Source organism: Muscardinus avellanarius (genome assembly GCF_963383645.1).
Source record: "Muscardinus avellanarius genome assembly, chromosome: 3".
NCBI classification, from domain to species: Eukaryota; Metazoa; Chordata; class Mammalia; order Rodentia; family Gliridae; genus Muscardinus; species Muscardinus avellanarius.
The window spans coordinates 15,569,076-15,584,806 of record NC_137788.1 but is presented as its reverse complement, the minus strand read 5'-3'; the positions used below and the strand labels follow the sequence as shown (position 1 = coordinate 15,584,806).

Below are 15,731 nucleotides of genomic sequence, written 5' to 3'. Positions count from 1 at the left end.
AGTCCATCACTCAGCCCTCCGCTGGGCGGACGTGGGGATTCCTTCCTGTGAGTCTCAGCCCACAGGCGCCAAAGCAGAGCCCGAGACCGGGAGCAGGCGGGAGTCCTGGACCACAGCACGACCTCTGGCGTAAGTGGAGCACTGCCACCCCAGGCTTGTTCCTCCAAATAAAACAATATTAAAAATTAAATTTTACGCCGGGCGTGGTGGCGCACGCTTGTAATCCCCGCGCTTGGGAGGCGGAGACAGGAGGATCGCACAGGTTCGAAGCCAGCCGCGCGCGCTGGCTTAGGAGACCCTGTTTCCAAAAATAAAACAGGTCTGGGAGTGTACCCCGGAGGTAGAAGGGTTTCCAGGAACCCCAGTACCACCAAATAAATAAATAAATAAATTTTACAACCACGCTAAAGTAAGAACAAATAGAACCCAGGCTGGATTATACTCACTCTTTTCTAATTTTATAAGAAATTAAAACACTGGCCAGCTGCGGTGGCACACACCTGTCATCTCAGTACTTGGGAGGCTGAGACAGCAGAATGCCAAGTTCAAGTCCAGCCTCAGCAACTTAGCAAGACCCTGTTGCAAAGTTAAAAAATAGACAGGATGGGCTGGGCAGGGGGGTGTGCCTCATAGGTAGAATGCCTCTAGGTTGAATCCCCAGTACCACAAAAAATTTTTGAAGGGCCCTCCAAAGTGCTGTGGGTGCCAGGCACTGTACCCCCTTTGCGTAGTGGATGGTGGGGCTGGGGGGCAAGTCCCTTGGGCTGCCTGGGCCCAGACTCTGGCTCACCATTCATATAGCCACGTGCCTCCGTTTCTTCCTCTGTGGCTGAGGATCGATGCTTGGGCACATGCTGGGCTGTGGAGGCTCCTCCATCTTCTGAGGGACTCGGCACAGCGCCCATCACACAGCCAAGGGGGCCACTGCTTAGCTGCACCTGAGTTTTCCATCCTCCCCGAAGAAGATGAGAACAGGGAGGAAGCCTTAGACCCCCATGACACAGACTGGAAAACGAAGAACTCAGGCGAGGAAAAGGACCTGCCCAAGGCCACGTAAGGAGTGGTAGAACCAGGACTCCCAGGCTGCAGACCCAGCAGCTCCCGGGCCCGGGCCATTGATGGAAGTGGACAGTCAAGTTATCCCAGTCTCGGGTCAGGAGTAGGGGAGGCCGGGGAGGGCATCTTGCCTCTGGTTCTGCCCGTGGAAGCGCGGAAACAGGACCAACGTGGCACAGGGCACTCCCAGGCTGAGAACGCAACTTCTCCGCCTCTCTGGGCCTCTGCCCCCGAATTGGTAAATCAGGAATGAGGAAACGATCCTGAGAACAGAATGTATGGCAAAGCCACTGGTTGGCAGCTAGTCCACGGTGCTAGGACGGTGACCGGGGAGGGGGTCCTCCTGATAGGCTCCTTGGGAAAGGGAGGCGCCACGGGATGCCTCCCCACTTCCACGCAGCCTGGAAGCAGGGTCTGGTGACCCCGGCTGGCCCCTCCTCTGGGGGCTCGGCCAGAGCTGCTTCAGACCTGGGAGAATCATTGCATCACTGGGCACTCAGGGGTTAATGACGGGGAGTGGACAGGACCTGGGTATTTAACTAATTGAGAGGTGCCGGAGATCAGAGGCACCCCTGTCACTTCCTTCCACTCCGGCAGGCTTCTTTGACCCCTTCTCAGCGCCCCCAAGACCCCCGAGATGAACCTCCCCCCTGTCCTGACCTTCCTTTGCCTCCTGGGTAAGTGACGCTCACGAGCCTCCCCTTCCCCGCCCCATCTGGCAACCCCGAGCTCCCCAGGCCTCTGAGCTGGCTCTGCAGGGAGCATCTTGGGTACCAGATGCTGGAGGCCACCCCTTCTGCCACCAGGGGGGTCCTGAGCTGGTGGTGGATGGAGGAGAGGGGAGAGACAGATGGGAGAAGAATGCAGCCTGAGGAGGGGTGGGGGGCCGGGACAGGGGGCTAGGAAAGATATCCAGTGGTAGTGATGGGACTGGGGGGGACAGAGGGCTCCTGGGGGAGATGATAAGGAGCGTCTGGGGGAGATGTGAAGAGCCAGTGGGTGGTTGGGGTACACGGGGTGGGCTGACGTCATGGAGTGGGGTCCAGAGGTGTTAGTGCTTGTGATCCTTGCCATGGGTGGTGGGGGCTCGGGGGAGGGAGTTTAACTGGAATCAGATTTAAGGGACCTCAGGGGGCACCCCTGGTGAGACACTCGCTGGCCCTGAGGGGTCTGGCGGCCTCGGCTTCCTGCTCCGCAGTAGCCCTGGCCGGCGGGAACCTGGTACAGTTCGGGGTGATGATCGAGAAGATGACGGGCAAGTCGGCGCTGCAATACAATGACTACGGCTGCTACTGCGGCATCGGGGGCTCCAACTGGCCGGTGGACCAGACTGACTGGTGAGGTGCCAGCAGGGACCCTCCGAGAGGAGGGAGGAGCTGAGGAGCACTCCGGGAGGAGGGAGGAGCTGGGAGCACCCCGGGAGGGAGGAGGAGCTGGGGAGCACTCCAGGAGGAGGGAGAGCTGGGGAGCATCCAGGGAGGAGGAAGAAGCTGGAGAGCACCCTGGGAGGAGGGAGGAGCTGGGGAGCACCCCGGGAGGAGGGAGAAGCTGGAGAGCACCTTGGGAGGGAGGAGGAGCTGGGGAGCACCCCGGGAGGAGGGAGAAGCTGGAGAGCACCTTGAGAGGGAGGAGGAGCTGGGGAGCACCCTGGGAGGAGGGAGAAGCTGGAGAGCACCTTGGGAGGAGGGAGGAGCTGAGGAGCACCCCGGGAGGAGGGAGAAGCTGGAGAGCACCTTGGGAGGGAGGAGGAGCTGGAGAGCACCCCAGGAGGGAGGAGGAGCTGGGGAGCACTCCAGGAGGAGGGAGGGCTGAGGAGCACCCCGGGAGGAGGGAGGAGCTGGGGAGCATCTTCGAAGGGAGGAGGAGCTGGGGAGGACCCCAGGAGGAGGGAGGAGCTGGGGAGCACCTAGAGAGCACAGAGGCAGGCCCCGTCCAGCCCAGCCTGGCTCACAGTCCACTCCAGGTGCCCCTGACCCCGCAGGTGCTGCCACGCTCACGACTGCTGCTACGGGCGCCTGGAGAAGCTGGGCTGTGAACCCAAAATGGAAAAGTATCTTTTCTCTGTTGGGCGACAGAGCATCTTCTGTGGTAAGCGGACACTGCTGGATGGAGGGACCCAGACACTGGGGAGTGGACAGGTTACATCAGGGAACCCTTCCTGACTGGTGACCTCAGGCCTCGTCAGGGCCAGACCCTGGGCTGGAGGCAAAAGGTTTTCTACCATCACGTAGGAGTGGAGAGGCCAGCCAGGTGGAGTGGTACACGCCTGTAAGCCCGGTTTTGGGGAGGCTGAGACTGGAGGATTGCAGATTCAAGGTCAGCCTCGGCTACTTAGCGAGACTCTCTAATTAAAATGGGCTGGGAGTAGAGCACAGAAGCTCAGAGAACACTCCTGAGTTCAATCCCCAGTAACACACACGCGCATGCGTGCACGCGCACACACACACACACACACACACACACGCACACACACACACACACACACAGTAGAAGGAGAGACCTATCCATCCCTCTAGATTTTCCCAGGCATCTTGGCCACAGGCGCCCTGAGGCTCATGCCTCTGCCTTGGGTGCTCGCTCCCCACCCACTGACCCAGGCCTCCTGGGGTAGCCAGCAGCAAGGCGGGCTGGGCCACGCCCCAGGGGACTTGGACCCACACACCCAGCCCAGGTGAGGCTCCCGGCATGCAGAAAGCTGGAGCTTGGATTTGGGACAGCAGACCCTCTTCCCAAAGGCTGATCTCCTGAATGGGGCTGCCAGGCCGGGCCATCTTCTCTACTCTGCCCCATCCAGTGCCCGCTAAATTGGCTTTCCTCTGAGCCAAGTATGGAGGGCCTGCAGATCAGAGCTGGGCCTGCCTGCTGTGAAGCCAAGTGCTGCCTGGAAGGAGGGCAGGGCCTGTGAGGTGTGGGGTGCCAGGAAGGCCCCAGAGGTCAGGGAAGACTCCACTCAGATACCAACGGTCTGTGGTAAGGACAGAGCCAGGAGCAGGGCCACCGGGCGGAGTTGGCCCGAAGTGTCCTGTACCTTTAGAGGCCTACTCAGCAGGGCAGCGTGCTAGGTAGTGAGCTCCCATCTGGGGGTTCACGCGAGGCTGGGGCGTCAGCTGTCAGGATGGGGCCGACAGGATGACCGAGGGGAGGGGAAGGGGAGGCGGGCACCAGCTCTGGGTTCTTCGCAGGACTTTGTCTTCTGCCCAGCATGTGAATCTGGACAGGCGACATAACCCTGGGAAGCCCTGCTTCCTCACCTCTAAAGTGGAGGTAACCATGACCACTTGCTAACTCAATCCAGCCCCTGGCAAGAGCCCCCAAAAGAGGCTGATGTCAGCCCCTTCTATCCCAAGTCACGCTGAGCCAGCGAGTGTGGGCAGCGTCCTGACGGGAGGTGAAGGCTCGTCTTGGAGGGAGAGGACCATCCTCCTGAGTAGGGAGTGGATTTGTGGGGGCAAAAGGAGCCGGCGCCCCTCTGGGGACACAGAGGCAGCTGCAGGGGAAAGAAGAGGAGCCTTCTGCCCCTCCGGGGAGGGTCTGGGGAGGACAGGTTGGGAAGTCTGATTCCCAGGCTGTGTGTGTGTGCAGAAAAATGGGCTGTGTCCTCCCTGGAAGGGACGGGCAGATCTGAGCAGGCCTCCAGCCTGCGCCGGGCCGCCCGAGGCCCACACAGGCCACCCAGGGTCCACGCCGCGTCCCCTAGCTTCCTTCTGCTCAGGCTGCAGGACGCCATCGCACAGGGCAAGGAGTTGCCTAGAAATCCTGCTGAGCTTGGGCAGGTGAGAGCAGAGTGAGGAAGCCCTGTGCTTTCCCTGGGCCTGGGGAGCGGGCCTGGGGAGGGAGGGGCGCGAGGGCCCCCTCCGCTTTCTGGATGAGTGTAGGCTCCATCAGAACGAAGTTGAGTTGAGCCTGCAAGCCCAGCCTCCAGTCTCCATCCCCAGCGGCGACCCTGACTTGCCTTTCCCATCCAGCCGGCAAGACCGCCTGCCAGCGGCAGACCTGCGAGTGTGACAGGAGGGCGGCCCTCTGCTTTCGCCACAACCTGGGCACCTACAACCGCAAATACGCCCATTACCCCAACAAGCTGTGCACTGGACCCACCCCGCCCTGCTGAGGGCACCCTGGTCCCGGCCCTGGGGACGCTTGGGGCCAGAAGCCCTCCTCTGGAAGGTTCCTGTCCTTCTCCCAGCTCCCACACCTTCCCTCCGGCAAGAGTCCCAGGAGACATGAATCCCTTCAGCACCCACAAGACTCCATGACCCACCCCTGGAACCGCGGTTCTCTCTTCTGAATACGTGGATAATACTTCTCTAAAATTCTAATATGATTCTTAAATCCCGTCATTGTAGGATTTGATTAGTCTACAGCTTCATTCATTCATTCATTCATTCATATTCTGAGCACCTGCCGTGTTTCAGCAAAGCACTACGCACTGGAATAAGTGGAGGGGTCAAGTCCAATGTGGTGGCCCCTGCCAGCAACACCAGCATTAAGCTCTTTTCATTTTCCATAACAGGACGTTTCTGTGACTTTCTTTTTCTGATGTTCTACTGTCTTATCTGAGACAATAACAGCAATCTCCAGAAGGAATATTTCTGGCCATATGGCTTAATGCAAAAAGCATGAAAAATGCCAACCTAAAAATATTGTCCCCACTGTCACCAGGCCTCAGAACGCCCCCACTGGCAAAGACTGATTTAGAAGGGGAGAGTAGCTCGAAAGCCATCCTAACCGAAACCCTGGTTTTTGGGTTTTTTTTTTTTTTTTTTTTTTTTGGTTTTTGGTGGTACTGGGGTTCCTGGAAGCCCTTCTACCTCCAGGCTACACTCCCAGACCTTTTTCTATATTTTTATTTGGAAACAGGGTCTCCTAAGCCAGCGCGCGGCTGGCTTCGAACCTGCGCGATCCTCCTGTCTCTGCCTCCCAAGCGCGGGGATTACAAGCATGCGCCACCATGCCCGGCCCGAAACCCTGTTTTTGACAGGCACCGGGAGCCAGGGAGGGGAGGCTCTTTCTACCCAAGAAGTAGCCTCACTCCGGCCTTGGTTTCTTCAAGAGTTGGCAGCAGCCACAGCGTGTCATGTGGCCACGTTGAACCAGACCCAACAGTTGTCACCTGGGAAAGATCCGATGTCCAGAGCAGGTTGGCTGTGAGCACGCACAGCTGGGTCAGGGACCCGGCAGAGAGGGAAGAGAAGAGAGTTCAAGATGACAGGCTGGCCAAAGGATTCCCACCAGGAGCAACGCGGCCCACCCTGGGAGCATTGTGCCTGGTGAATTTTACTCCTAACTGTAGACATGGTGTCTCTAAAACCCGAGACCTGGATGAGCGTGTTCAAGGAGGCTCACGGCCCAGGCTCCGTAAATGCCCACTCCCCTCGTCCTTCTCAAGGCGTGGACAAGAGCAGGGACTGTGAGGAGCGCGGAAACCAAAGGGAAGCCTCCTGTGGACGCAAGACTTCAAAGAAGATGAAACTCCGTGTTCACGAGGAAGAGCCGGGGGCCAGTGTGTGTGCTTTGCTGGTGCGACTGATTCCCCCCATCAGAGGACGGTGTCTTAAGACAAAATCGGGGCCGGGCAAGTTGGTGCACATCTGTAATCGCCGTACTTGGGAGCCTGAGACAGGAGGGTTACAGGTTTGAGACCAGCCTCAGCAACTTAGCAAGGCCCTGTTTCAAATTAAAAGGACTGGGGGTGTAGCTCAGAGGTAGAATGTCTCTGGGTTTAGTCCTCAGTGCTAAGAAAAGAGGAGGGAAGGAAGGAAGGAAGGAAAGAAGGAAGGAAGGAAGGAAGGAAGGAAGGAGGGAGGGAGGGAGAGAGGAAGAGAGGGAGGGAGGGAGGAAGGGAGGGAGGAAGGGAGGGAGGGAGGGAAGAAGAGAGGGAGGGAGGGAGGGAGGGAGGGAGGAAGAGAGGGAGGGAGGGAGGGAGGAAGAGAGGGAGGGAGGGAGGGAGGAAGAGAGGGAGGGAGGGAGGGAGGAAGCGAGGGAGGGAGGAAGGGAGGGAGGGAAAAAAAGAGAAATGGCTTGTAGGGGATAGGCGTGATGCGCATACATCAGGAAAAGTGGTCCTTAGGCGCCCTCTGGTGTTCACCTGACTCTGACCTAACTAGGAAGACCCTGCTCTGGCTCGCGTTTGGACTTCATCGGGGGGCTGGGGAAACTTCTGGGCTTGCATTTTCAATAGTAAATATGCTGAGAGATCACTAAAGAAGGCTTCTAAAGCATCTTGAGATGCTGGCGCCCTTGGGGAACGGTGCTGATTTGGCTGGATGGAGACACGGCATTTCAGGGACCCGGTCATCTCACAAGGAACAAGACCCCAGCGTGGCCCGTGGCGCCCCCACCCCACCCACCCCAGGCCGGGAGCCCCGGCCACAGACAGCCTGTCCTTTGTTTACCCAGTGCTCAATAAACGTCCCGTGAATGAGCCGAGGCGTCTATCTAAACTTCACTCGGTGTGTGTATCTATGGTACAAACACGAGGTTTCCAGCTCAGCCTTGTGGAAAGGATTGAGAAAGGAAAGGAGAAGCCTGCATTTGAAGTCAGAGGCTCCAGGAACAGACCCTTGTTCTGCTGCTTAGCAGCGGGGGTTACGCTGAGGGCCTCAGTGGGCCCCCCACCCCCCGATAGCGAGAGCAGCAGCCACCACAGGGATCTTATTTAAAAATCAGACATTTAGCCGGGCGCGGTGGCGCACGCTTTTAATCCCAGCATTTGGGAGGCTGAGACCGGAGGATCGCAGTTCGCGGACAGCCTCAGCTACTTAGTGAGGCCCTCTGTAACTTTGTGAGACCCTGTTTCAAAATAAAGAATAAAAATAGGGCAGGGGGTGTAGGTTAGAGGTAGAATGTCCCTGGGTTCCATCCCCAGACCTGCTCAAAAAAGAAAGAAAGAAAGAAAGAAAGAAAGAAAGAAAGAAAAGAAAGAAATTTGGACCTGATCCCAGACTCAGTGAATTGGGATAAACAGATTAAAAAGATGTCCAGGGGCCGAGCGTGGTGGCGCACGCTTGTAATCCCTGCGCTTGGGAGGCTGAGACAGGAGGATCTCACAGTTCAAAGCCAGCCTCAGCTACTTATTGAGGCTCTCAGCAACTTAGTGAGACCTTGTTTCCAAATAAAGTATAAAATAGGTCTGAGTATAGCCCAGAGGTAGAAAAGCCCCTGGGTTCCATCCCCAGTACCATCAAAAGTAAAAAATAAAAATGAAAAAAAAGATATCCAGGGGTGTGTGTGTGCACGCGCGTGCGTGCTGATCAGAGGTGCTGATAAACGACCACAGCCTCGGTCTCTGCATTTGTAAAATGAACAGTGATATTTCCCCAGCAGATTGGTTGTGGCAAGGTTTGAGTGCAGGAGAATGCATGAAAATGCATTGGACAGGGCGCGGTGGCGCGTGCCTGTGATCCCAGTGCTTGGGAGGCAGAGAGGACTGCAGGTTTAAGGCCAACTTTAGCAAATTTACGGAGACCCTTGGCCACTCTGTGAGACCCTGTTTCAAAATAAAAATAAAATAGGGTTGGGGGTATAGCTCAGACATCAAATGCCCTAGGGTTTAATCCCAACTACAGACACACGTGTACACACACACACACACACACACACACACACACACACTCTATTTATATGCCCAGCACATAAACAAGCACCCATGCCCTATACTGACTGAATGTCATGACAGCAATACGAGAGAACATTTATTAAGCCCTTAGCACTTACGGGCACGATTCTGAGTGTTTTCTGTGAGTTAATCCATTGAGGGAGTGAAAGGATGGATGAATAAATTGATGGGACGACATCAAAGCCAGGGAGGGGCCACGGTTAGAAAAGTCTTCGTAGCCTGACTTGGATCGGGCTTCTGTTCCACTTAGCCCCTAACAAAAGCTACACATGCAGTGCTTAAGTAATCTGCTGGATAAGTAATTAGAAATTGCGATGGAATTCCCGAGCCAACTGAAGAGGCTGCTTATGATGCTGTGGGCATCACCTGCTTCTTTGGGGTCCTGCTGGAGAATCAATTTTTTTTTTTTTTTTTTTTTTTGTGGTACTGGGGTTCCTGGAAACCCTTCTACCTCTGGGCTACACACCCAGACCTACTTTTATATTTATTTGGAAACAGGGTCTCTTAAGCCAGCGTGGCTGGCTTCAAACCTGCCTGTCTCTGCCTCCCAAGTGCGGAGATTACAAGCGTGCGCCACCACGCCCGGCTAGACACCCATTATTCTACGCCAAAGCTAAGAACAAAGAAGCAGGACCACAGGTTCTAGGGCCTTCCACCCCACCCAGTCTCTGTCCTGCCACCATGTCTCCTCTGCTCCACCCAGTCCATCAATGGCTCCCCATGACTCACCCGCACCTGGCGTTCAAGGTTTGGCGTTTCCACTCTCTCACCCAGCAAATCTAACATGCCCGCCACTCTCCTTTGTGCGGTGACTCCCTTCAAACCTAAAAGCTTCCCAGGTTCCCGTGTGCTTTAGACGCACCTCTGATTCCACCTTTCCCAACGAGAGCAGAATCCAGCCTCCTCTGTACCGCCAAGCAATGTGTTTAGACCTTTCCTCGTACGGCTTACCCCAGTTATTTGGGTTATTTTATGGCGGAGACAGGCTGCCTGGGTTCAAATCCTGCTTCTGCTACCATGTGATATTGGGCCTGGGTTACTTACTCTTTTGTGTGTAAAATGGTAATAAAACCATCAGCCTCCTAGGATGGGTTTTAAGCTTTGAACAAGGCAACATATTCAAAGTGCCTGATGTTCTATGCCCAGAGACCTTCTGTATTTTTTGCCTCCCCCATTCAGCGCACTAGAGATGCTAAATACACCTGTTTGGTTGACTCAGCAAACACGTGAGAATGGAATTATTTTAGGGAAGTGATTCCATACACATAATACGACAGTCCTGCACGTGAATAGCCTCTCTCGGGTCCCTACCTTCTGAGTGCTCATTTATCTTAACTGGGCATATTTGAAGAACATTAATCCTCAGTGCCCTTGAGCTGATGGCTTCCAGAGGCAAAGAGGTAAAACGGGCGCCAGAGAGCAGGTCCCCAGGTCAGGAAGCGCACGGGGCCAACTCCTTACGCTTGACAAAGCAGCCAGGCTGCGATGAGCAACATCCGATCTTTGGAACGAGCTCGGTTACTTCTGGTAGTAAAAGACACATGGCAAGTATTGGAAGAAAGAGGCCCCAGTCATTGCCCAAACTAATTCTGTTATCTTTAATAAACCCATCCCGCAAACACATGGAAATTGCTGCTCCAAGCTTTTGTTTATGGCGGTCTCTTGGTGCTCAATGGCTTCACTCTGTTTCTGCATCTTCTGCATCCCGTCTCCCCTTTCATTCCTCGTCCAAGTCACCTCCTCCATAAGCCTTCCTTGATTTCTCTGCTGGCCTCATCAGCCTTTGTTTAGAGCGTGTGTTCTTTTGGGTCATAATTACACATCCACTTGTCTCCCCGAATTGAAAGATTTTGAGGGTAGGGTTCCTGTCTGCTGGAGTACCCAAAGTAAGAGCCATACGCAGTAGAGGGTCAGCAAAGGTTGGGTGGGTTCTTGGCTATTTGGATGGGTGAATATGCCAAATTAAACTGAATACCCAGCCAGGCATGGTCCCGCACACTTGTAATCCCCACATTCAGGAGGCTGAGACTGGAGGATCGCGGTTCACGGACAGCCTCAGCTACTTAGTGAGACCTTGTTTCAAAATAAAGAATAAAAAATAGTGCAGGGGGTGTAGCTTAGAGGCTAAATGCCCCTGGGTTCCATCCCCAGACAGGCAAAAAAAAAAAAAAAAAAAAAACACTGAATACCCAGCCGGGCATGGTAGTACACACTTGTAATCCCGGCATTTGGGAGGCTGAGACAGGAGGATCTCGGTTTGCAGATAGCCTCAGCTATGTAGTGAGGCCCTTTGCAATTCAGTGAGACCCTGTTTCAAAATAAAGAATAAAAAATAGGGCTGGGGGGGGGTTTATAACTTGGTGGTAGAATGCCCCTGAGTTCCATCCCCAGTACCACAAGAGAAAAAGAAAAAGAAAATAAAAAAACCTGAATACCCAAGTTCCTCTACCACAGGGAAGCTCATTCAAGTATCTCCAAGAAGGTAGAAAACGTTTCCTTCTGCCACACTGGAATCCATGAAGTAGTAAGCTGGGCCTTCCATCCTTTAGGGCTGGGATGTAACTCAGTGGTAGAGTGCTTGCCTAGAATGTACAAGGACCCAGATTCAATCCCTGGCACCACCACCACCAACAAAAACTTGAAACTTTTTCATTAAATGTTATACACCTCTGCGTATTTATGGCGAGAGAACGCATTTTGTCCAGCTAAAAACATATGGAGCAGGGCAGTTCACAAACTAGTCTGTGTAAGTCACACATATTTTCTGTGATTGAGGAAATGGGACAGAGAAAGGCTGGGTGTTTGTGATAGTGCCTGGCTGGCAGTAACTCAAAAGCCCTGGGTATTCAACCAGGCTTTCTTGAAAACAACCATCAGCTGCTACCAAGAAGGGACACAGGCTTGGCCACTTGTCCCTACCTGACCTGAGAACACTTCTCTGTCCTTAAAGACTCATCCAGTCTCCATGTGAAGAGGACCTTACAGGTCACCTAGTCTAATCACTACCCAGGCCAGAGGCCCCTCTCCTCCCTCGCTAGGGGCCCCGGGCCCCGGGACAGTCCCTGGATGGAGCTAAAGGGCACCATGGGAGTTTTGCAGTGGGGGCAGCACCCAAACTAAGACATCATTTTAGTCCCTAATAGGATCCTTCTGGAAGAACCTGTCAAGTATTAGGGTCTTGAATCTGGGCCTCGTGGGCTCAGGAACTGTATAGTGTCTGTCCACCCAGAGATGCCTGGCCTCTCAGTTGTAGACTTCAGCTGAAACAACACAGGACGATTAAGTGATGGTAGAATCCCCTTGCGAGCAGCTAGCGTATTCTTTTCTCTCATCCAGGGAACCCTCCCACTCCAGGCCCTTCTGTTATCAAGGCACCAGGAAGCCAAGTCCCAAAGCTGCTTGTTGAGTACAAGGGAAGGACAAGGGAGCGTGGGAGTCGAGGACCCAATCGTGAGGCCAGGTAAGGGCTGCCGAGCCGGCCCCAGCCCCTTCCTGAGGAGCCAGTCCCCTCTGGTGTTCCGGGGCCGCCACACCACCCTCGCTCCCCTCTGGACCTCTTCTAGGTGGATCTGTGCTGCAGTCACTGCTGTCCTTGTGTGTCTGGTCTGGGGCTCTTCCTGCATGGAGTCAAGCCAACTCTCAGGGCTGTAAAGCCCCTATGTGACGGTGGACAGCACTCCAAATTAACTGCAGGTTTCTATTCAGACCTTAATGGCTTTGCCAGTGTGTGCAAAGCCATCTGCACCAAAGCCTCAAACACCCAACTAGAACACTGGATCCCACCGGCACACGCCGCCCATGCCGAGGCCCCTGCACTGGACGCTTCCCGGCATGCCCTTGTGTCCTGCCCACTCACTGACAACACAACTCGGGCTGGGACACGATTCAGCGGTAAAGCTGGTTTGCTTCAAATGTGCAAAGACCTAAGTTCAATCCCTGGTACTGCCACAAAAAAAAAAAAAAAGAGAGAGAGAGAAACTTTGTCTTTAAACTAGAATTTATTGGTATACAAAATTCCATTTCATAGATAAAGTGGCACATCTTTGCAGCTTCTATTGCACCGAGTATTGAAGATTAAAAACAAAAAGGAAACATTTGGTTTTGAAAACACTGCAAGTAGCCAGTACAGTACTTTGGTAAATAAAAAAAAAAAAACAATTCAGAGGAACACAATCTGTGAAAAGAAACAGCCTAGGGGACATGAACTATGGACATCAGACAATGGTCACATTCCTCGCCCGAAACTCCAGAGAAGACAGACTTGCTAAGTCGAGGGGTCATGACCCCAGAGAGGTCTTAAATATCTCCAGCCCGAAGCGAGACAAGGATAGTGCAATTGGAAAGAAGAAGGCCCCTTCCCGACACCGCACCCTCCCCGTCCTAAGGGGGCCGATGCACACCCGCACCTGGACGCCAGGGAGGGGAGCAAGCGGGTCCCAGACTCCCGGAGCTCTTCGCGCCTCCTGAGCTGTGTGCTGGTGAAGGGTGCAGGGAGGGCGGTCGCCATGACAACGAACCCCAGGACCGGGAAGACGTGAGGAGCCTCACAGCAGTGCGGCTCAAGTTTCAGCTGAGGGACTTGCCAGGGGATCGAAGCAAGGAAGTCTGACTGAGCAAGAATGATTGTCGCGCAGCCGGCACGAGGACTGCCGGACGCTGCGTGCAAAGCCTGGGCCAGACCCCAGGTCTCCTCAGCGACCAGGACCTTCCGTGGCGCCAGCACAGTGGGCAGATGCAGTCTGATCACGGTGTGCAGCCCGGAATGAACAGAGCACACGCACTGGTGGAAATCTGCTGTGACCGGCACCAGCCTCTTCTCCAGGAGCTTTGCAAGAACATTCACAGTTTAATGCAGCCACCGAGTCCTGATGAGGAGAGCTGAATAGACTCTAGAAAGAACCGCCGGGAAGAATCTTTAAGAGCCTGAGGTTTTGAAAGGAAATTGTACCTGGGACTGAAGAGGGCCAGGCCATCCACGAGGCGCAGCTATTGCTGTGGCCTGAGCAGGCAGAAGCTCCACACTGTCTGCGCTTGGCCCCGAGGCTCGCAGTCATGTCCACTGGCCAGAAATGACCAGCTTTCCCTTTCTAACATGTAGTAGGAGACTTACTTTAACGTAATTCACGACCTGCCTTTGAGTCAGGGAGAGCCGCTGTACAGACCACCGTGATGAGATCAGCCGCTGTTAGAGGCCCAGGCTTCCAGCAATACCAATGCCTGACCCTCTGACCCGCAGGCAGAGGTGAGAAGGGCAGAAGGCAGACACTGCGTCACCCGAGGCCAGTGCGTGACACAGACAGGGCCGTGAGGTCAAGAGGCGAAGAGCTGCAGTCTACGCAACATCGCCGCAGAGCCACTGGGGCATCGCGAAGCTGCGTGCTCCCCTGGCCTCTAAGACCTCTGCAGGGACAGGGTGACTTTCAGTCAACTCTGACTAGGGATCCAAGCTTCCTCTAACCAACTGGCTACTTGAGTTAACATTCACAGAGGTAAACTGAGGGCGTTCTGCATTGACCCAGTAAAACCCAGGCAGAATCTAGAGTTTCTCAGAGCATGAGAAATTGCACGTTAAGTACAGGGACTTGTGATAAGTGCAGTTCATGACCACAGTCCATCTGCTGCAGCCACATAACAAGGTGGTGGACTCTCCCCAACTCCACGGGCCTCCGCCCAGCCCAGCCACATCACAATGCAGAGTGGGCTCCCCAACTCCACGGGCCTCCGCCCAGCCCAGGCACTTCACAATGCAGAGGGGCTCCCCAGCTGAGCAGCGTGGGTGCCAGACACGACCTATGCGAAGGTTCTCTGAGCCCTGGCGGGTGCCCCACAAGGAAACCGCACTTTACAGCCCTCACAATCACACAGGGGTGGAAGTGTCCTCAGAGCTTATGAAAGGAACTACAGACAACTTCAATCATCACACAAGATGCCTTTCTGCCACAATTCCTTAACCAGACTTTACTTTAGTGTATGTTCATGTTATTGGAAAATTAAATATATTTTATCTTTAATAAAAAATACATTCTATCTTCCTAATGTGCCCTGATGGCAACTACGTTATTTAGAAGTTGTGGCTCTATGTTGTTATAATACATCTACCTCTCTAGTTCAAAGCTATTGCCACTAAGCTTTTTCCTCTTATTTTGAGGTTTAAAAAAAAAAAAATCTAGACCTTTATCTCCAGTCTGTAAGCACGGTAGGCAGCTGTGAACCTGCTCCAGCCTCTGCTCCTGACCTCACTATTAGCTATTGAGACAAGGCCTTGCAGCCTAAATCTCTGCCAGCAAAGACGCAACCCAGAGGTCATGACAGGTCCAGCTCCCGGAGCTGACGGTCGTCACCCCCCCGACTAAGCACATGTTGGGCCTCCGCCTGGTTGCCAACAACACAACGGTCAGTAAGGCACCTTAGCTGTGGAGTCCATCCAGCCCCCACTGCAAGGACGCAAAGGCAGCAGGGTCTAAACTCAGATCCTCAGCTGGAAGATTCCGCTGTGCTAACAATTAACAGCAAACACAGACCACTGTAACTGGGAAACCGTGAAATGGTAATAAGAGAAGTTTACCAAAGCCATTCAGTTAGCTGTTAAAACCACTGTTACTATACCCCAGAAGAGCTAAGCCTAGTATCAGAATCAGGTAATCTATAATAAATATTCCAAATATTCTTTAATAACATTTCAAAAGCTTCTAAAACATCTACAATACAACGGCGCCAGAGGCCACCTTCAATAGCCAAGTAAACAGCACAATTCTGCTACTGCAGACAACGGGTATTTTTGACTTTGAATTCCGAGCTCCTAGTGCACAATCTTGATCTTTCTCAGATCTGGCATCTGCTCTCGAGCAGTACAAAGCAGAGAAAAGAATGTTCTTTCACAAGAGCGCAGCCAGCCAGGAACCTGCCAGAGGTGAAATCCAAGAGAACAATCAGTCCTCATCGCGGACCCCCCCAGCCCAGGGCAACGAAGCGCTCCCCCTCCTCTGCAGACTCGGGATCCTGGGATGTGCAGAGAAAAGAGCTGTGTACTCTGAATGTGTAAAGCACTGCAATGTACTGT

General features: G+C 54.0%; 1 protein-coding gene across 1 annotated transcript; it reads left to right on the top strand.

Moving 5' to 3' along the window:
• Positions 1-1,693: 1,693 nt before the first annotated feature.
• PLA2G2E (phospholipase A2 group IIE) lies at positions 1,694-5,164 on the top strand (the record flags this gene model as incomplete). The annotated part of the gene is made up of 4 exons (XM_080693494.1): positions 1,694-1,733; positions 2,255-2,393; positions 3,038-3,144; positions 5,022-5,164. The coding sequence occupies 4 exons, from the start codon at positions 1,694-1,696 to the stop codon at positions 5,162-5,164; spliced, it is 429 nt and encodes a 142-aa protein (XP_080549620.1).
• Between the last annotated feature and the right edge of the window lie 10,567 nt (positions 5,165-15,731).